The 21,739-nt window shown below is 34.0% G+C and overlaps 1 protein-coding gene across 1 annotated transcript; it reads right to left on the reverse strand.

Annotated features, from left to right (window-relative positions):
* Window positions 1–8,589: 8,589 nt before the first annotated feature.
* On the reverse strand, window positions 8,590–19,887 carry LOC148791438 (putative wall-associated receptor kinase-like 16). The gene is made up of 4 exons (XM_088888178.1): window positions 18,988–19,887; window positions 18,724–18,888; window positions 12,290–12,305; window positions 8,590–9,796 (listed from the first exon to the last, which is right to left on the reverse strand). The coding sequence occupies exons 1-4, from the start codon at window positions 19,604–19,606 to the stop codon at window positions 8,590–8,592; spliced, it is 2,007 nt and encodes a 668-aa protein (XP_088744304.1). The 5' UTR covers window positions 19,607–19,887.
* Between the last annotated feature and the right edge of the window lie 1,852 nt (window positions 19,888–21,739).

The raw sequence follows: 21,739 nt of genomic DNA on the forward strand, positions 1-21,739 counted from the left end.
AGACCCAGATGCTTCAACTCGTCCTAGAGAATATTACAGTGGAGATTTTTTTATTCCTTTCTTTCGATCTGTTAAGTTTGCAAATTACACCTGACCAAGCAATACTTTTTTTACTCATTTTTATTTTGAATTTACATTTCCATTATTGTAGTCTTTGTGTTCTTCGAACTACATAATTTTGAAAATTCATGATCTATTTTGCAATTTGAAAGAAAATAAAGACCAAAAGAGTTATAAGTACTTATTAAAGCGCTGAGAAAAAGACCACTAAACGTCCATTTTAAAATAAACATTTGAAAAAGCTGAATATTAAATACAAATAAGTGTTTATTTGAATAACTATTTGTTTTTAAGCACTTATTTTTAACATAAGCACTTTCAAACATGTCCTAAATCATCATTTGAATCAGCTGCCAAAAATGAATAGGATTTCATCTTCATAAATTTGGGGCCCATTTAGTAAGTCTTTTGGGGAAAATCTCCTGGTAACTCTAACAGTCAAAAGACACGTTGAGCTTTTGCATGAAAATTTGAGCAGCCCGAAGCTAGTTTGGTAGATACACGTCTTTCCGTGTCTTTTTGCATAAGAATAAAACGTGAAAAACGTGAAAAGCTTCATTTGAAGCTTCCCAAATCAGCCCAAAATGGGCTTCTCGCATCTTTTTGGTGCTTTGTTTTTGACAGCTAGGTCTTCCACGAACAAAACAGAAATAGATTGAAAATTGGTCTACCCAACTTATAAACAGCCAAAAGATCGCACAAAAAGACATAACAAATAGGCCCTCACAACACCTGCATTGGAAACATCTCCCTATTTTTATATTTTCATTCATCAAAAGATATTATCTTCCCTATATATGGCTGAAAGAGTTGTGAAGATGATGTGAGAAAGAAATCGGATTCACTCAAATGAGGATTTACAAATTAACAAACAATATGACCCTTGACAGGGGTAAGAATGTCATTGAAGGTGGACGTTTGAATGAGTTAAACATGATATAAAACAATTAGGTTCCACGTGAGTAGCCCTTTCCTTCTCCCATTATCCCACTCTTGCTTTCTCCTTAATTCTCTCTCCATTCTCTCTTACCCCTTTCTAGCTATCTCATTAACACTCTATCCTCCCTCTCTTTCCCCAAGGTTCAAAGTATTGATACGTATTAACCGATACGTATCATTCCGGGAACTCTCTGATACGCAAAGGATGTATTGGGGTTATGACCGATTCAGGGGGTGGAGGAGCCTTAAACCGCCCCTGAACCGGTTTTGAAAAAAATTAAAAAAAGGGTAAAATATAAAAACCTCCCTTGAAGTTTCTAACAATCATAAAAACCTCCCCTAAATTTTAAAGATCTTGACAAAAACCTCCATTAATTGCTACCAATTAATTGTCAGAGTCAATAAAATATTTTAAAATGTAAGAATTGCCCCTACTTCCCCTTCCTCTCACAATAGAAGCCTAGAAGGGAACGTCATGAAATACTTCCCCCAATCTCCCCTCATTGGTTTTTCTCATTGACTTTTTCTTCTTCTTCTTCTTCTTTGTCCCCACTATCTCCACTTTCTTCCATCAAGTCAATCAAGTTAAAGCAATCAAAAGGCATTGTTCATCTACTTCATTGTAGCAGCGAATAGAGTTTCAACAACTGTCAACGACGACCTCCTTGAAGCTACCGCCCAACACAAAGTAATAGAACTGAGTAGTGAACGAGAAAGAACTTGCAATTGGCAGCAATGGCAGTGAGTCCATCAATAGTGAAACCCTTACAAGACAAGAGGACCAAAACACTAAAATTCTTAAACAAACGCGAGATCAGTTCCAACACCTCATCAGTCACCACCATGCGCTTCAACCTCAACTCCTTTAAGCACGGGTAAGCTTCAGCCGTGGACGAGATCCAGGGGTGCCCCACCCCTCTAGCATGAGATTGAAATCAGCAAAATGCGGTTTCCCCTTGAGTGACACATATCGGACCTCCAGGAACTGCTTGATCAGTTGCATATTTCTAAAATTTCTTAAATTCGACTCTGGTTCAGGTTGGAGTCATCTTTTCTCTCCATTTGTCTGTGTGTTTTTCTGCTTTCCTTTTTACATCTCTTGTGGGTTTCAACTTTCAAGTTAATCTTGTTATTGCTTTCTGGGTTTATTGAGTTTACCCTTTACCAACTTTGAGTCGAAATTGGTTGTCTTGCTCTTGGTTTTCATAAGAAATGTGCAAACAGTAGATTTCGGTAGTCAATCACCTCAATTTCAATACATTCTATTAGAAACACAATTGACAATTTTGGGTATATGAATCAATCCTTCAAAGTTCTTTCTTCTCCCGAATTATTCATCATTTTCTGTTAATCCAAGTGCATCGATTGCTATGACTCAGTAGACTCAATGGAAGAGAGTGGGGATAGTGGGGACAGAGAAGAGAGAGAGAGAAGAAGAAGTAGAAGAAGAAGAAGAAGAAGAAGAATAAGAAGGGGTTGTGAGGTGGAAGCAGGGAAGCAGTTAGGGGCGATGGACAGAAGGATTTCATGTTGTTCCCTTCTATTGCGAGAGGAAGGGAAAGCAGGGGCAGTTCTGACATTTTGAAATATTTTATTGACTCCTTGACAATTAATTAGGGACAATTTTATTGATTTTCCGTCTGAATCAGTGGCGAAAGGGAGGTTTTTGTCGAAATCTTTAAAAGTTTATGGGAGATTTATACTAAAGTAAAACTATAAGGGAGATTTTTATGATTTTCATAAACTCAAGGGGAGGTTTTCATATTTTAGTCTTAAAAAAAGTAAAAAAGAATATCCATATCACCCAATACACCCGTATAGCCCCTTCCTTTTAACCACGTGTCAAAATTCCAAATATCTCTCAACAACCTAAATCCCGTTATAGGTGGAAAATCTCCAAAACAGGTACGAATGGATAGAAAAATCAGCCAACATGGTTTCCTAAGATTTCCTCCCCTCTACCAAAACTAACCAACGGAGAGGTTTAATGTCAAAACATTTTTTTCCACCCAACCAAATCCAGTTTGATTGTTGAGACTGATTATGGACATTCAGAATTTGAAGTACTGTGGAGATCATTGATCGTTGAGATTCAGACTTAAGCTTGAGTCATCTTGATCGTTTTGATTCAGAGAACAAGGGCAGAGCACTGATTTATTCTACATTGCCTCCCAAATATGTTTTCCAACGACTGAGTTCTTCTGCATGATCGCCGAGTTGTTCTGATCATTTTCTAACCTGAAAATCCTAAACTGTAATAGCAGGCCACCGAGTGGAAGAGCTATTAATGGCTGGCTGAAATAGTTTTGTCACCGAGTGGAAGAGCTATTAACGCCCACATTGTTCCGGCAAACAAGCACTTTTGCCGCTCCAAAAACCACCCAAAATCGGCCACTGTTTCGCTATTGTGGTTGCTGCGAGCGACTACTGTAGCGAAAACCGGGTCAAGAAGATAAAATGCAATAGGATTTTGGATATCCGACCCAGACCCATTTTGCATCTACTTTTCTATAACTTCCGTTTTATTCATTATTCTTTTATCAATTATTTAATTAAATAAACTAAATAAAAATAATATACTTCACTTAAATGAATCTGGTGTTAAATGTTTTCCATTATTTAATAATAGTTATTACACAAATAATTTCCACTATTTAATATTTGTTGGAAAATTAATAAAACTTCAACCATTTCCTTCTGTAATTTTGAAAAATAAACTGTAATTACAGTAAATTACTAATTCGTTAATTATTTATTGCTTACAGTTGTTCCATTAATAATAATGACTATTACACAAATAATTTCCATTAGTCAATTATTTCTGGAAAATTAATATATGTTCAAAATTGTTAACCATTTATTTCTGTAATTTTGGAAAATTTTATTACAGTAATTAAATAATTAGTTCATTATTTATTGCTAAAACTTATTACACTAACAACTATTGGAATATTTATTACAAGAATAATTATTCCTAGTGTAATAATATTTATTAAATTAATGTGTATAATTATTTCTTGAAAAAATTATTTCCTTTGACTAAAACAAATAATAAAAATCAATTTCAATTAATTATTGTGTAATTAAAGCAAATAGTTTCAGTTATTTGATAGTTTTAGGGAATTAATTTTAGAAAATCAAGAATTAATAGTTATTTAAAATATCTGACAGTTTCCTAAAAATAGTAATTAATTAAATTTATTAATATTTCATCAATTTGAAAAAAATAATTTCCCATAAATAAAAAAAATAATTATTATTTATTTAATGACTTTGGTGGAAAATTAATTCCAATAATTGTTGATAATTGTCAATTACTAAAAATTATTAGAAATTTGTGTAGTTTATTGTTAATTAATTAATATATAATGTTATCTACTTGGTTTTTTTTTTCAATTCATAGAAGTTATTGTTATTTTTATTTGTTGTAACTATTGTTGTTGTTTAATTTTTAAATCATTAATTGTTGAAAATTATCAAAAATTAGTGTAATTTATTATTATTTTATTAATTAATATCTTTTTATCTACTTTGCTTTTTAAATTATTTTCATAAACTTTAATTATTGTTGTTATAGATTTTTTTTCATAATGTATTGTTATTTTCTGATTTATAACCATTATTTATTGAAATATATCAGAAATTAGTGCAATTAATAACCATTTGAACTATCACGTGGTCAACTCTAGGTCTGATTTGCATGAAACCTGTCAAGTCCATTCACCTGGTACTTAACAATTGAACTATTTTAACATGTTTGGCCTAGTCACTAGGTCATTGGTCGTACACTCAATCTTTGTGCAAAATTTTTGGATGACATAACTTTGCACTTGGATGTCTGATTGTGTTGATTTTTTATTTTTGGGTAACTTTTTGGGATCTATGTGTCTACCCGACCTGTTAGCTTTTGGACTTCTTTAATGGACCTAGGAGGTCACATGTCTAAGATGGCTTGGATTTTCTTGGGGTTGGCTATGATGCCACATCGGTTCACTATGTAATCGAAGAACTTACCTGACATGACACTAAAGACACACTTATTCGGGTTGAGCTTCATGTTATACATTGTTAGAACGACGAATACATTGTTCAGGCCGTCCATTAAATCTTTAGAAAATTTGATTTTTTCTACCATGTCATCGACGTAGACTTCTACCTTGCTTCCAATTAAGGGGAGAAAATTTTATTTACAAGTCGTTGGTAGGTCGCCCCTACGTTTTTTAAGCTGAATGGCATGACATTATAGTAGTAGAGGCTTGTTTTGGTTTCAAAAGCTATTTTTTCCTAGTTAGTAGTGTCCATCGGATTTGGTTATAGCTGGAGTAGGCGTTCATGAAGCTTAATAATTCAAACCCTGGGGTCGCATCTACCAGTCGATCTATCCTAGGGAGTGGGAAGCTATCCTTTGGGCAAGTTTTATTCAAGTCGATATAGTCGATGCACATACACTATTTCCTATTAGCTTTTTTACGAGCATTACGTTCACAATCTAATGCACATGCGCCATTTCCTATCCTTTTTCGTAGCAGTTCCCGTAGACGACGCTAATTAATGTTGTACAAGAGAATAGTATCAGAGTACTTAAGTTGCTTTACTTGGAGTGGGCACTCCGATGCGTAAGTCGGCAAAGAGTTGTTGTGAGAGGTAGAAAGCAGGAATGCTAAAGTGTTGAGAACTAAATTGTCCGTACCTCTTCTAATTGAAGGGGATGCCTTTATATAGGTGGAGGTAGCTATGACCTTCACGTAACGTGTTTGAGATCTCTGGGAGGATGTGGCCATAGCATGTCCGAGATCCTCAGGAATTTGTCCATAATGTTTAGGAGCAATTTCACAGCCGAAAATTGAAACCGTGTAGATTAACTCCGAAATGGGTGACGCGAATGTAGGTCACCAGCTGGTTTTCTGTCAAGTTGGCAGAGATAGGTCGCCTCTTATGCCGTCAAGTTGGCAGAGGTGTAGGCAAGTCGATCATCACGTCATGTATGTTGCTACGTGGACCTCAATCAGGTCGGTGAGACTTTGATGAGGTGTCTCTAACTCAGTCCTAAGGTGGCCACTCAATCCTAATGAGGTGTCTACAAGTCGGCCATTGCGAAGTGGTGAAGTGCCCTCAAGGCATGCGAGGCGCACTCGACATGGTTCCGAGATGGTCTCCGTCATTTTGGTTGAGGCAAATCATCGTCTACATGGTGCCAAGGTATCATGTGACAATTCTAGGATTCCACATGGCATGAACCAAATTTCCCTTCATCAATGCTTATCGAAAGATTTTGATAAAATAAATCATGGGAGTTAATGAGTTCAATTTCAAGTTAGTAAAGCGATGCTTATTGCAGGAATCTTATATAATACCCCAACTGGATGGCTCTGTTAATGCGTTGGCTCATTGAACTGCAAAGTAATTTTTTCCAACCCATGATTCAGTCAGTTGAACAGCTGAACCGTTTGACTTGGTTAGTGAGTCATAGGTCAGATATCAAATTTGTTTTTCTATTTCTTATGTATTTTTAGCTACTTCTAATCTATCATCAATGGCAATAATTCTCATTTATTATATTTATTTTTGTTTAATACAATAATTATATAACAATAAATACATGCTCCAATTTTCTACAAATTTTCTTTTTTTTTTTCAATTTTCAATTTCTTATTTTATTATTTAATTTATGAAATCATAGATTGATTCATTTGACTGGAGCAGTGAAACAGCTGATCCTCTATCAGAAATAAAAAAAAAAAGTTTTGGTTTCATGATCAATCCTGAAAATAGTGTTAAAAAGTAGCTAGTAACCATTAATATTACAAATTAAGATATATTTATCGTTGAAAGCACAATATGGGTAGACATACAGGGCTGATCAATTAAAACCAAATATGAACAAAGACATGGATATATAAATAGAACTTAACACTGATTCTTAATAGAAAAGAAAAAAAATGACTAAGACACAAGGTAACATGACGACTTAATCATGGAGGATAAGGAAATACTACACACGGACGATGCCCAAATAATAAGGTTTTCCATCCGTTGATAAGATAATTAAACTAGTGCAGTACTTACGGCTTAAACTAGTGCAGAGGCGGAGTCCATTTCGGTCAAGACCTACCATTGACCTAAACTCAATCTCTTTCATCTTGCTAAATTTCACACAAAAACTCCTCCATTTGAGCCCTAATCCAACCTTGATTCTATTTTCAAGCATCTTATATATTGGTCAACCTATCAGCATTAGAGTCCTTCGAGCAATTTGATGTTCCATCTCACATACTCGATTTAAGGGCCATCTTCTTTCTTAAGTCCCAATTATCATTAAGTATTCATCCCCCAAATTTCACTTTGAATCCCCACTGTTCAACCCTTCATTGCACGTAGGTTTTATTTCAACCAGTCTCATAGGACAAAACCTTGCAACTCTAAATCTCCATCTTTTGCCTACCTTTGGGCTCATTAAATATTATCACAAGACTCAAAAACTCCTAAGACACACGTATACCAAATTTCACCCCAAATTCCCCCCATTTTCATGGAGAATGTAAACCTAGATATTATCTTTGTTTGATACAATGGTTGATCCTATCATGATGATCATCCACTGAAATAGCATCTCAATCTGTTCTAACATCCCAAGTATTTGATCCCATAAGGATCTTACTGATTGGCATATCGTAAATAAACCTGTTTGATACTTAATATAGTATCATTATCATGTTTGAAGATCAAGCACAATAATATTGACTAATCCATCAGTCTCTGTCTCCGTAGTCCATAATTAAACTATAATTAGTACTGTTTAGTGTTTCTCAAACAGCCGCTCATTGTACTTTAGGTCCAGTCCAAGAAATTAAACAAACTATTCCACGAATTTGGCAATACAGTAATATTAACTTTAGCATGATAAGTTTCCCAAATTTATCCGATGCCTGAGAATATTTAAACTTACATCATTACATGAACCTCATAAATGTACAATTAAAGAGTAATTTAAAGAATCATACCATGACACGTGAAATAATATGTAAACTGATTTTATCTATTAATAAATGTCATTAGACATCAAACTATTAGAGCTACGAACATATATTGATTGGTCAATTCTCTTCTGATTTAATGTATTTCTGTCAATATTAATATAGTAATTATATTGTAAGGTGTGATTAAAAAAAAAGAATTTTTTTTTTTTTGAGAGCAGAACTACCACATTAGCATCCATTGGGAAACCCCCCATTGGAATAGAGAACTATTCTCTTCTGATTTCATGTCTTTCCGACAGTATTAATTTTTCCCACATAAAATTAATACATACCTCTTTTCCCTTTTATCTTGCACATGTGTATAGCATATGCATTTATTTATTACACTAATATTATATAATATAATAAAATTAATATATTACTTTCTAAGTGTGTAATTAAAAAATAGATTTTGTAGAGATTCGGCATTTAAAATATCAACAACCTCAAGATCTAAATAATTACAAGAAAGAAACAGAAAGTTGGGGCAAAAGTTCTTTATTAAAACTCCTTCTAAGGACTCCCCCCCCCCCCCTCCCTCCCCAACTTTCTTTATTAAAACCAAATACGCAGACTAATAAGTGTTACGCAATAGCGGTTGGTCATCCAATGGTTTAGCCTTCTTCTCTAAGTTTTTGTATCCAATTGAAGTTGAACCAGAATCCTGTAGACATGTTGGTCGATTTATGAGGCAATAATCCATCTCTTGGTGGTTTTCTTGAACCAACGTATGAGCTTTAGATATTCTTAACCCCTCTAGCTCAACTGTTACTTCTTTCATCGTGGGTCTGTTTTTTCCATTCAAATCCAAGCACCTCTTTGCAAGGTTAGCAACCACCTCAATTTCTGCCTTTTCACCCTTCTTTACCACTTGTGCATCAAGAATTTCAAAGAGTCGGCTCTCCTCCATGGAATAAAGAAAATAAGTGGCCAAGCTTTTATTCTCTCCTGGTCTAAAAGAAGAAATTGGCTTCTCTCCCGTTAAAAGCTCTACGAGAACTACTCCAAAGCTATAAACATCACTCTTCTCTGTAAATTGACTTGATTGGAAGTACTGAGGATCCAAGTATCCTAATGTCCCTTGCACTTCTGTGGTTAGATGAGTTTTGTCAACTGCAATCGGCCTTGAAGTCCCGAAGTCTGACACTTTGGCTTTATATTTATCATCCAAGAGTATGTTTGAAGATTTAACATCTCTATGATATATTGGGATAGAAGCTGCTGAGTGTAAATAAGAAAGTGCTCCTGCAACTTCAGTAGCAATTCTTAGTCGATTATCCCATGTAAATGGCATGTCGTCATCACTTCGATCATGGATGTGATTGAAAAGGGTTCCACTAGAGATGAACTCATAAACCAGCAGAGGAACTTCTGTTTCCAAACAACAACCTAACAATTTAACCACATTTCTATGATTAATCTTGGAAAGTATAACAAGCTCATTGATGAATTGTTTGATTTGATCTTCATCCACCATTTCCACCTTTTTCGACTTCTTAATCGCCACAATTCTTCCATCTGTTAACATACCTTTATATACTGTACCTTGGCCACCTTGACCAAGTATTCGATTCACGTTATAGTGATCTGTTGCCTTCTCCAACTCCTCAGCCTGGAATATCTTCGTGTTACCGAAATTACCTTCCTCTAAAGATATTTGTTGTTCTAGTAACAAACCGCCATTTTGTTTAAAGAAATGCTCTTTTATTTTCTTACTTCTTATTCTCTTATGGAGTTGGTATAGCCACAAGCTAGCAAAGAATGATACCAATAGAGCTAAACTTGAGCCAATTCCTGCATAACCATTAAAAACCAAGTAGTTGAATAATAATTCAAGATAAATGAGATAATTTAACAAGAAATTAGTGCTATTTAATATAAGTTAATTGTATTTAACAGATTTTCTTCCTCTTAAATGAAGTTTATGATCCCAAATCTGTACTTGGATTTGGTTTTGATGAGGGCGGATTTGGCACTCCAATGACATTATGACACCTGGCACCTCATGCCAATTTAGTGCAGCCTCTTGACAAATAGACAGCTCGAGCTCGCCACAGGCAGCTTGCAACAGATAACTCGCCATCAGGTAACTCGCTATAGGGTAGCTTGGCATCTCGCAGAAAGCCCCCTGCCTGATAGGACCGTACCTGCCAAACCTGTAGACTGCACCCACGTCCCTCACCTGGCGGTGCAGTACCTGCCAAACCTTGAGGACTGCACTCTTGTCTCTCGTCTGGCGGTATCGTGCCTGCCAAACTCGGATGTTGTCTCCTGCCTAGCAGGACCTTACCCTACAACGGTCACATTAGCCCACCTGCTCCCCAATCCTGACGATAACAGCCAATCACTCCGAGGCGTTACCTGACAACAGATCGCTGTGACAGAGATTTGGGATCAGCCCCTCCAAACCCGCCAGAATGTTAGCATATAAAGACTTCAACCCCCAAGGGGCCAATGTATCGCATATTCACCACTCTCTAGCTCTCATCTTCTTGCGTAAACATTCTCTTTCTCAGTTTATTACCGCATTCTAATTTAAGTATCGGAGAGTCCCTGCCGGGTGTTCAACCCCATGTCCCTTCGTCCTTCTTGCAGGTATCTCTTGCCCATCGCCAGTTAGAAGCCTCGTCACTTCCAACTAGGAATGGCCGAATTGCGCATCATCAGGTTTCTTAACTTATTGTGTTAAGATCAATTTTCCAATCTATATCAGATAGTTAATCATGCATAGACATATTTTGGCTAAGGGGAATTTCCTGGGCTGAAATATTGCCAGTTATCTTGAAACCAATAACCTAAGTGGTTATTCGATCCCCTTTAAGTGCATTTGGTTATGTCTTTGCTAGTGGTACACTTACGATTCTTATGCCAATACTTCTGCCTTTTAAGCTAGTTATTCCATTTATTTTCATAAAATCAATATATATGACAAATTTCAGATACAATAGGTACTCTAATAACTAATAATCATGGTGGAAAGATATTTTATTGATGACAAGAAACTGGTGTAAAAGTTATTTTATAACGTTTTTTGTCAACATATATAAATGCTTAGAACTTCTAATAATTAAGGTATGCACGTCATGGCTAAACCTTAAGATCCCATGATCTCATTTCTAAAATACCCCTAAATTCCAATAGTTTCATTTTTAAAATACCCTAAAATTCTCATGATCCCATTACTAAAAGTACTCTTAAATTTGATTTACTTTTAGGTGGTTGCCATGGTTGATGGAAAATTTGAGGATTCCTTGTTGGTGGTGCGTCGACTCAAACTTGCCCTGCCATAGGGAATGGAGCGGGGATGGGGTGGTGGATTTTGTCTATAGTGTAGAGATAGGGAGGGGATGCCTTGCCCCATTGCCATTCCTAATCAATCAAAATTTATTCAAATTGGTAATTAAAAATTTATATTTTCTTGACCCATCTTCTTACTATAATGTTCACCAAATTTCATCATCAATAAAAATAGTGGTGTAGGACCCAAAATGCCCCATGGAAAGAGTGATAGATTTTATAATGACAATATTAAAATATTATTTGTAATTATAATAAAATTTTTTTATTAATTTTTAAGTTTTATTACTTTACTTTTATTATTTGTCTTATTGTATTATTTTTTTATCTTACTAGTATTTTAGAATTTTTTATTCCTCTTATTTCAATATTTAAGTTTTGATTCTATTTTATATTGCATGCTCAATGAACAATCTAATTCTAACGTCTTTGTCCCTCCCATTCTATTTCTATCCCTATCTTTCTCCAACAAAATATAGATAGAGAGGTATGAAAGGGATAGAGAGAATAGAATTACATGGTTCATTGAGCATGCAAGATAAACTAGAAGATGTTTTAGGAGGAAGTTTTAAGTGGACAGATAGTGTAAGAGAAATTTTAGGAGAGGAGATGAATTAGGTGATTGGAAATGCATGAAAGAGAGAGAGAGGAGGCAAAGCTTAGGACGATTTTTATGATTTGATTTGAATTGTTGAGAGGAAGGATGATATGGCCTAATAAGATAGGTTAAACCCCTAGTGACTTGACTTAATAGGAGGCCAGGGAAGGGGTTAAACCCCTAGTGACTTGACTTATAGTGTAGTATACATGTGGTTTATTTATTTGGGTAAATTGTTAAACCTCCCTGAAGTTTTTGACTGGTGTTACTAGTTGAAACCTCCCATAAAGTTTGATAATTGCAATTATCTCCCCTGAATTTTATACATAGTCACAAGTAGACCCCCTTTGTTAGAACCCTCTGACAATATCCAAAATACCCATGCAGTATTGAGTCTAGGTTTTATAGAAAAAAAAAAAAACAATACAAACTTTCTGAACGAAAAGAAAGACGAGTTTAAAGTTGTAGCTTTACCTTTGAGTGATTGATGTGAAGGCCAAATTGGAAACATAAATCAATTTCAGAAAAGAGTTTGGAAGGGTTTAGGGTAGCAATAGATATGAAGAGAAAATTTGGAAAATAAACATTTTGGTTCAAAGTAACAACATGGGTATTTTGAACATTTTCTTGTCTCCTCTTAGAGGATTTTAACCGAGGGGTTCTATTTACAAATGTATTAGAAAGTTCAAGGGAGATGATTGCAATTACCAAACTATAAAGGAGATTTAAGCAATGTCAAAAACTTTAGGGAAGGTTTATTCAAATTACCCTACTTATTTTGAAATTAAAATATAAGAGAAGTCACAACAAAGATGCTATTTTATTTGATATCCTCAAATAAAATCAACCATATCTTCTCTTTTCTTCTTTGGATTTTTATTTCTTTTAATTTCTTTTAATATAAGTATCTATTGGATATCATCATCTATATCACTTCTAAATACCTGATATTTACTTAGGATAAAACAAAAGTTAATTGATATTTTATGACTTCAACACTTCATGCCAGTGTGGTATTGTGAAGTCAGAATCTTGTCAGGGTTCAACACATCGTGCCAGTGTGGTATTGATATGTTTTCCTGATAAACTTGCTGGGACCCGTGTGATGCACAGGAAAGTCTCAAAGATTTAATAATTTTATTTTTCATTTAATGTTGATTTAATATGAATAAATATTTTTAATGAATTTAGTTTTATTAATAATTTGTAGTATATAAAAGATAACATTTTTATTAATTCCACTAATAATTAACAATTATATAGGAATGACAACGGGGTGGGTTCAAGGCAGGGCACTCCATCCCTTTCCCTACCCCATACTCAAGACACCCTACCCCATCCCCGCTCCATCCCCAATGTTATGTGGGCTCAGGGCAAGGTAACCCACTCCTCAATGTCAGGCGAGTTCAGGGAAAAGACGCCCCACTCCTCATCAAGTATGGAGAATTCTCGAATTTCCATACCCCGTCCTTAGTATTGGGCGGGTTCAAGTAGAGATGTAAATTGGGTCATGCTGGGATGGCACAACACGACCCACATGTGGCCTGCACAAAATGCGAGTCGTGTTGTGTTGGCCCATGAGGTGTCTCAGGCTACGCCTCCCTCCTCTAGGACAATTTGGGGGGTCGGTTTGGCATGGCTCACGCGTGGATCGAGACCGCACTACCCTGGGTTGGGCTGGTCCATGTGTCGGGCCTTTGGTTAGGCCATGCCACACACCAAGCCAAGCTCAAGGCAAGGCACCTACTCCCTATCCAAGGTTTTTATTAAATAATTTATTTACTTTTTAAATGGTTTACTTGTAGAATTATACCAATTTATCTTATTATTTCTAATATAAACTAACCAATAATTTCCTTTTTCCAATATTATACAAATTTATCATAATAATTTGTGTAATTATTTGTTCAAATTATAGTTTTTCATTTCCCATAGTCATTTATCTTTAATAATTTTCAATAATTTGCAATGAAAATTACATTACTTTTCAATGGTTTTCAAAAATATATCAAATGTAATAAATTTTCATAAAATTTCCAAAATATTCTAATAGTTTTCAAAAATTATTTAATGCATTTTAAATAAACATTTAAATAATTTATATCTTTTAATTTCAAAAATGTTATTTTACGAAAATGTAGTTTTATGAGATTTTTTGAAAATTTTATTACATTTATGTAACTATGGGGATATATTGAATTTCTTTTTAAATTGTTATTAAATATATATTTTCTTTGGTAGTTTACTAACAAAATTACACTAATTTATCTTTTATTTTTCAATATAAATTAATTAATAATTTCATTTTATAACATTATAATATTTTGTTCCCCCATTTGTATTTGGTTTTTAATTATAATAATAATAATAACTGGAATTTTATACTTTTTGATAGTTGTTAAATATAATTCTCAATTTTATAGAAATTAGTTAAGAAGTTTGCACTTTCTATAAAATGTTGTTAATGAGTTAATTAATAACAATATCTATTAATTTTTGGTAATTTACTAACCGTATTTATTTACTTTTGGTAATAACACAATTTAATACTTATTGAATATGGGTGGGATTAAATATTAACTGTATTTAATTATTTCTTAATTTATATGAATAATTTAAGTAAGGGAGAGTGGATATAGATGGGGGGATGCATTTTAGAAATTGATTAGGGAGTGGGGCAACACGATACTTTCCTATTGGTTTAAATAAGATACTTTAGTTGAGAGATTATATGAATATTTTTAGGTAGTTGGGCAACATGGATTAATGGGAGTGGTGGGAAGGGGAGAGGAGAGAAAGTAAAAAAGAATGCATAGTGGGGATAATGGAGGGAAGCATGGTGATGGGGACCCATGCAGGGGATTTGTTAAGCTAAAGTTAAACTATAGAAATATATATGAGTATATAATTGTTTTATATTTTAACATTTTAATAAACACTCTGACCAAACTCAATTAGAGTTCATTCGGTTTTTTAGAATTTCAGATTGGCTTTGTTTTAATAAATACATATTAATATTTTATATTTTAAATTTAATTTCTTAATACTGAAAAGTAGGAAATTTCTCATATTTCTTAGTCTAAAATATTTTATATCATAGACTTAATTTGGTAATTTATTTTTTAATAATATCATTGTAATTTATGAAATTTATGAAATTTAAAGTTAATTTTTAATTTTAAATCTTTTGAACAAACAAATTAAAACAAAAATAGACCCGAATTGATAAACCCGAGTTGGTGGGTTTTTAGTAATGATCAATCGGTTTCGAATGACAAACTACGGACTTGACCAGCTCGATTTGGTTTGCAAAGCAACCTGCAACTGAACTAAACCAATCATTGGACACTCCTAATTTCAACTAAATTTATAGTCTAATCTCTAATAAACAACAACAATTTCATGATGAATTTTGTAAAAATATTGAATTATTAATAATATGAATATTATTAAATATATTAATTTTTGTTTTTTGAATAAATATTTTAAATTTAGATATAATTTTGTTATAACATTTAAATAGTTATAAAATTTTTTAATTGAAACTTTGTTTAGATAGATATAGATAAAAAGTGGGGTGGGGGTGGGGGGAGGATAAATAGGAATTAATAGTTTAGGAGAGAATCTCTCTACTAAATTAGAGATAATTTAAGAGATAAATAGGAGTTAGAGATAATTCAGGAGGTAAATAGGAATTAGAGACAATTTAGGGGGAAGTGGGGGAAAGTGATGCCACTTAAAAACATTAGAAAAGTTTTATGGTTGTTAGAAATAGTTAGGTATATGTGATTTCCTTATTTGTTTAATGGTTAATTATGTGGAATTAAAACATAAAAAATAAAAAAAAACAGAAAATCAGGAAGTGGGTTTCTTGCAAAGAGAGCTATGCTGACATTAAAACAAAGGGGTCAAGAAATTTTCTCATTTTTTCTCATTTTTTGTTTTTTATTCCATGTCAATTTTGAAATAACCAATCAGATGCACTTTCCCAATAACCTAAATAATCTCTTCTCCTAAAATTTATCATAAACCACTTCCCCCACTTTTTCCAATATTATCTCTAATTCCTATTTATCTCCACAATTATCTCTAATTTTGTAAAGAGTTTTTCTCCTGAACTATCTCTAATTCTTATTTATCCTCTCCCCTACTTTTTATCTATATCTATCAAAAGAAAGTTTGGATTAAAAAAATTTAAGAATTTTTTAAATATTCTAACAAAATTATATAATAACACTAAAATATTTATTAACACAAAAATAATTTTATATTTTTACCAAATATATCAGAAAGTTATGTAATAACAATTTAAATTAATTTTTTTCAGATTATCAATTTAAAATCTTTTCAAATATTTAATAATATGTAATAACTTTAAATAAATAAAATTCAAATAACAAAAAATTTAAATGTTTTATAGATTATTTAAATATGTAAATAACTAAATATTTTTCATAACTATATTTAAATAGTTAAAATATTGAAATTATCTAATAAATAATTTTATATTTTTACAAAGTATACCATGAAATTAGGTACTAACAATTTAAATTATGTTTTTTCTGGATCGTCAATTTAAATGTTTTCAAAAATTTAATAATATGTAATATCTTGAATCATATAAAATTCAAATAACAAAAAATTTAAATATTTTATAGATTATTTAAATATTTAAATAACTAGATATTTTTCATAACTAGATTTTAAATAGTTAAAATAACGAAATTACATAATAAATTAAAAAAAAAATCTTCAAAGCAAAAAAATAATTATAACATAATATTGAAAATAATAATAATATAATAAATTACAAAATTAGTAATGAAATCATGTAATAATGGTATAAATTATGATTTTATGGATAATTAAATTCCATCAATAACTAATATTTTAAAATTTATATATGTTACATATTATTTAAGTATTTAAATAATTGGGTATTTTAAATAACAAAATATTTAATATTACTAGATTTTAAATAGTTAAAATAAAGAAATTATGTAATAAGTTAAAAAAATTCTGAAAAGTAGAAAAATAATTATAACATAATATTAAAATTTTTAATAATTTAATATTTTTACATAATAATATAAATAACTAATTTCACAAATATCAAGTAATAATTCGGGAAAATAACTTTCAAAAAAATTAATACTTATTAATAATAATTTTAAACTCTTAATCTGTATTTATTGTATAATTATATATACTAAAATTAATATTTATTGTATTTTAGTAATTATTTATTATTTTTGTGATAAATGTATTTTTAATATATGTATAAACTTATTTTGTTTTGTTATTTAACAGAAAACTTTCAGTAATTATTGGAGATTAAATTATTATTAGCGAAATTTTTAAATTTAATTTATTGTACTTATTGTGTTTTTGTTATAACTTATTGATTAATATTTATTCGAGATTTTACTATTTATTGACTAAGTTAATATATTTTTTGTACTTATTGTATTTTTTTCATTGTCAATATATTTTCAATAATTGTGTATTTTTGCTATAAAATTTTAATAATTATTGGATATTAAACTATTGTTATTTATCAGAGATGAGAATATTAATTTAGCTAAAATTATGAGCGTTCATGAGTAGGTTCGGTTTGTTCATAGGTTATTTGGCCAACCAAATTGACCTGGTCAAGTTGGGGAGTTGGTTAGGTGAAACCAACTAACCTTTTGTGAAAACCAACTCACTCCAGTTGTATTTGTTTGGGTCGATTTTTGGGTTTGGCCAATTGATTCAAAAGATTTTAACTTTTAAAATTAAATTAAATTTTAAAAATTATAGTGTAATTATTAAAAGATAAACTTAAAAATTATATTTATGATATAAAACATTTTAGAATAAGAAATATAAGAAATTTCTCACTTTTTCATATTATATTTAAAATATAAAATACTAGTATATATCTATGGTTACGTTGTCTGATTTTGGTTGGTTTACAAATGGCCAAAGTGAAATTGATCCAACTTGGTCGAATTAGAAAATTTTTGAACCAAAGCCGACCTAAAATACTAGAAAACTGACCAACTTGGGTCGAATTGATTGGGTTGGCCGGTTTCATCAATTTGATGAATAAACCTTTCATTAAGGTGTGTTTGTTTTGCCATTAGGCCCATGATTTTTTATTCCAAAAATACCTTTAACACATGTTTTTTGTACAAAGAATAAAATTAACAAAATATATCCAATTGAGTGGTTGCCCATGTCTTATAAAGGGCAAAAATGATATTTTTATTTTTATTTTCTTCTAGTTAAATTTTTTTAAATGAATATTAGAGTCAACACTGTCATTTAATGAAAGATTGATTAAATCCATTGCAAATTATAAGTGGTGTTTAAATAATGTTTTAACAATAGGGTAGATATTAGTAAATCCTTGAAACTAGAAGGGATATTTTAGCAAATGACATTTTCTATTATTTTGCTTATATATATATATATAGATGTTATTTAGAACACCCAAAACAGTTGTTTCTCCACTCAACCAAACTGAAAATGAGGCTCCATTGCAAGAAATCACTACTTGATGCTAAGCTTGCACCATTTTTCCGATTAACAGCAATTAATGATACAAAACACCCCTGAAATAAGGCAAACAACCCTCAGACCCAACGGCGCACCAGCACAAAATTTATACATGCTCCAGCGCGCAGAAAACTCGGAACTTTTTACAAATCCAAAACGAATTAGTATTAAAATTCACAGGGTACAATTAACTAATTATCCCCGGTTTCATTACGATGACTTTTGGGGAAGGAAAATTTTAAAATTGGAACTACAATATATTAATATTACCTGTAACGATCGCAAACGTTTGACTTTGGATTTTAATGCAACCAGTACCAGATCCTCCCTTGAAGCCGTCTCCGTAAGTCCCCTCGGGACACAAACAATTGTAACTTCCCAGTGTATTTAAGCACATATGTGTGCAGTTATTGTCTTCCTCGCATTCATCAATGTCTACATTCAAAACCAGCCATGAATGGAAGTTATTAATTCTTAGTAGGGTGAAATGAATTGTGAAAACAACAAATTATTAAGAGAGGTCGCCATCATCACCTTGGCATCCTTGGGGTAGATAAGGGTTCCCCCGGTAACCTTGCTTACAGTGACAATTATAGCCGCCGGTGGGGTTGGAGGAACCGGAGCAACCGGTGTTGTCTCCACAAGCGTAGCTCGTCTGATTCTTTATTGCATAGGTGCAGTTGTCGTCGGGGATTACCCAGTCCAGCACCACTGGAGTTACAGCAATAGCTCCGTCATAACGGACCGGAAGTCTCTTGGGGAGATCCTTGAGGTCGGGTGAGGAGAAATTAAACCAATCTTGGTCAGCCAGGAAGGCGTAGCTGCAGGGGTTGAAGTCCAACGAGTAGGTGTGGTTGTAAAAGCTATCGAGGCTGAAGTTAAAGGTATGAAGACCATTTGGAATGGAAGTCTGGCAGCATCCTATGCCGGAACAGGAGCCATTAATCAGAGTTTCGTTGCTTGTACAAAATGAGACGCAGCCGCTTGTAAAAGAATAACCTGATGATAATGAACTCGACATGTAGGCCTTGGTGTCGCAACCGATAGCCGTGAATTTGGTTCGGGTGCTCGAGAAGCTGAATTGCTTTGCCAGGTTGATATCTATTTTCGGGAACCCGTCAGAGGTTCTACCACTTTGATTGTAACAGTCCATAGCAATCGGGAAGTGGACGGTGGTTTGGCATTCTAACGATATATTCCGGAAGGGTAGATTTCATCCATGGGAATCAAGAAGCACTGGATCGTCAGATGAACTAACGTTGTTACAGAGCAATCGGAAAGATGGGTCTCTGAAACAGTCTGAATCATCATTTCCAACTCCAAAGGGATAGGGGATGATCACTTCCCCACATTTTTCTTGGCAGCCAGGCTTCGCCAAACTCTGAGAAGAAGTTGATGCCGCATTCATCCAAAGGATTGTTAATACGACGTTAAGAACAGATACAATCTTCCAATCCATCTCTCTCTCTTTCTCTGCAATCGTGCGACCTTATTTTTCTGTATCTGGTTTTAGGTAGATGAAGAAGAGAGATGCTCGTAGTGGTATATATATACGGCTTTTTAGAACTCTGTGTAATGACGGAGACACCCCAACTGTTATGACATTACCTAGTAGTCCTTATATATAATTTTTCTGCTAGCTTTGAAAGCAAAAGTAAAAAGAAGGAAGAAATCAATTTTAAGCGATATCTAATTTGGATTAATAAATACAAAAGATTGTATATTCTAGCATATGGAACCCAGTGGTTGGAATGTTGGATCAAATTCATTAATTGGATACCATTTTGAATGGCTTCTATTAATGTTGATCATCCAATCACTATTTATTGATGTACCGCGATCCGGTCACTCCTATCTGGTATTCATGTGGCTCTTGAAAAATATCTGAGATGGAGAAAAAGAAGAATCCCTTGGGGGTTTGTTCGACGGGGACACTCTGATGCTTAAGTTAGTACTCTATGGAAGCAAAAAGGTAAAAGCTAAGAGTGCAGATAGCGCGTTATAAATATTCTCGAAAGATTAGGAGTCTCTAGAAGAAGTTTCTCTTCTGCCCTGAGGGCTTTTATAGGGGCGTCCATGTCAAGTCGGGCATAACCGCCGCTGGGCTCCTGCCATAGCCATTACCTGCCAGGGCTGTGTAGGTGGCCGTTGTGACGTACTTCTCGCCCAGGTGAATGACACGTCTCCAAAGTGGCAGGCACACCTCCGCCTGCTGAGAGACGTGGACGCAGACTGTCGAAAGGACAGGGACTGCGCCGTCAGATAGAAGCTTCGTGAGGAATGCTCACGCGGCTCTTTCACAAGCTACTTTGTAGCGAGCTCAGAATACTTCAGGATTACCCTTAATAGAATTGGTCCTTGGGATGACTTGTCTGCTTGGGAGCTCGGGCGATCTAGTTCCCCTAGCTCGCGAGCTAAAGTTGCCTCGGAGTGTCCCTTCAAAGGTAGCTCGGGGAACCCGGAGCCTGTGTTGTGGCGAGCTCCTCCTTTTGTGAGCCACAATGTAGCGAGATGCTTTATGGGCCTGTCACTTGGTCGCACTAGGCTACAATGTTGAGTTGTCGCTCGTGATGAGTCAGTGTCCACGTGTTACCGTTTCATAGGTCGGGTCAAATTGTCCTCCATCAATTGCCCCCCACTCCTTGAGCTGAGAGCATTGCCTTAGCGTGGGAGTTCATGAAGCGTGATGGACTGATTTGAAAGGAATTCAAACTTGATTGACTACTCACATTAAATGCATTCGTGGGAATCAAGAGATTTTATGACTTTCCTGACTTTTCGGATTTCAAAAACCTGCTGAAGTGGCTCTTAACTCTGGGCATCGTGCGGCCGTCATTACCTTAATCCTGAAAGATAGGCCGCCAATCACCTTCAGTTTTCAGAAGGCGTGCGGTCAGTGCGCTTGCGAGCCGTTGGATCTGCTTTGATTTAGGCCGTCGATTTAGAGGTGTGGAGACTATAAATAGGAGGGCCCTCTGGGCCTCATTTTCTCTTGCGCCATCTTGCTGTCTTCGGATTCTGAGGTCACGCATTCATCTAGTCTACCCGAGTTCCTCAGTTTACTTAATTCCGTCTCTTCTGGTGAGTCCCAATCGCTGTCAACCATGTCTGGGTACCCATACCACACCTACCACCAGGGCGATAACCAGGACGACGACGCTCCCTCGAGTTCGGGGGGAGCTTGGGAGCAGGTCCTGGAGGCTCGGGAGGCCTTTGGTGATGTAGCATCTACCTCTCGGGGGAGGGAGCCTGACACTTTTGGCCCTTCCTCCATGATGGCGGAGAG

This window comes from Nelumbo nucifera, chromosome 5 (genome assembly GCF_055504915.1).
Source record: "Nelumbo nucifera cultivar China Antique chromosome 5, China Antique-T2T, whole genome shotgun sequence".
Lineage (NCBI taxonomy): Eukaryota > Viridiplantae > Streptophyta > Magnoliopsida > Proteales > Nelumbonaceae > Nelumbo > Nelumbo nucifera.

Bases quoted from the DNA above. Each gene is read 5' to 3' on its own strand.
- LOC148791438 (XM_088888178.1), bottom strand. From the start codon at position 19,606: ATGGACTGTTACAATCAAAGTGGTAGAACCTCTGACGGGTTCCCGAAA. The intron at 18,889-18,987 runs GTGATGATGGCG...TTTTGAATGTAG, and splicing joins TCTACCCCAAGGATGCCAAG to ACATTGATGAATGCGAGGAA.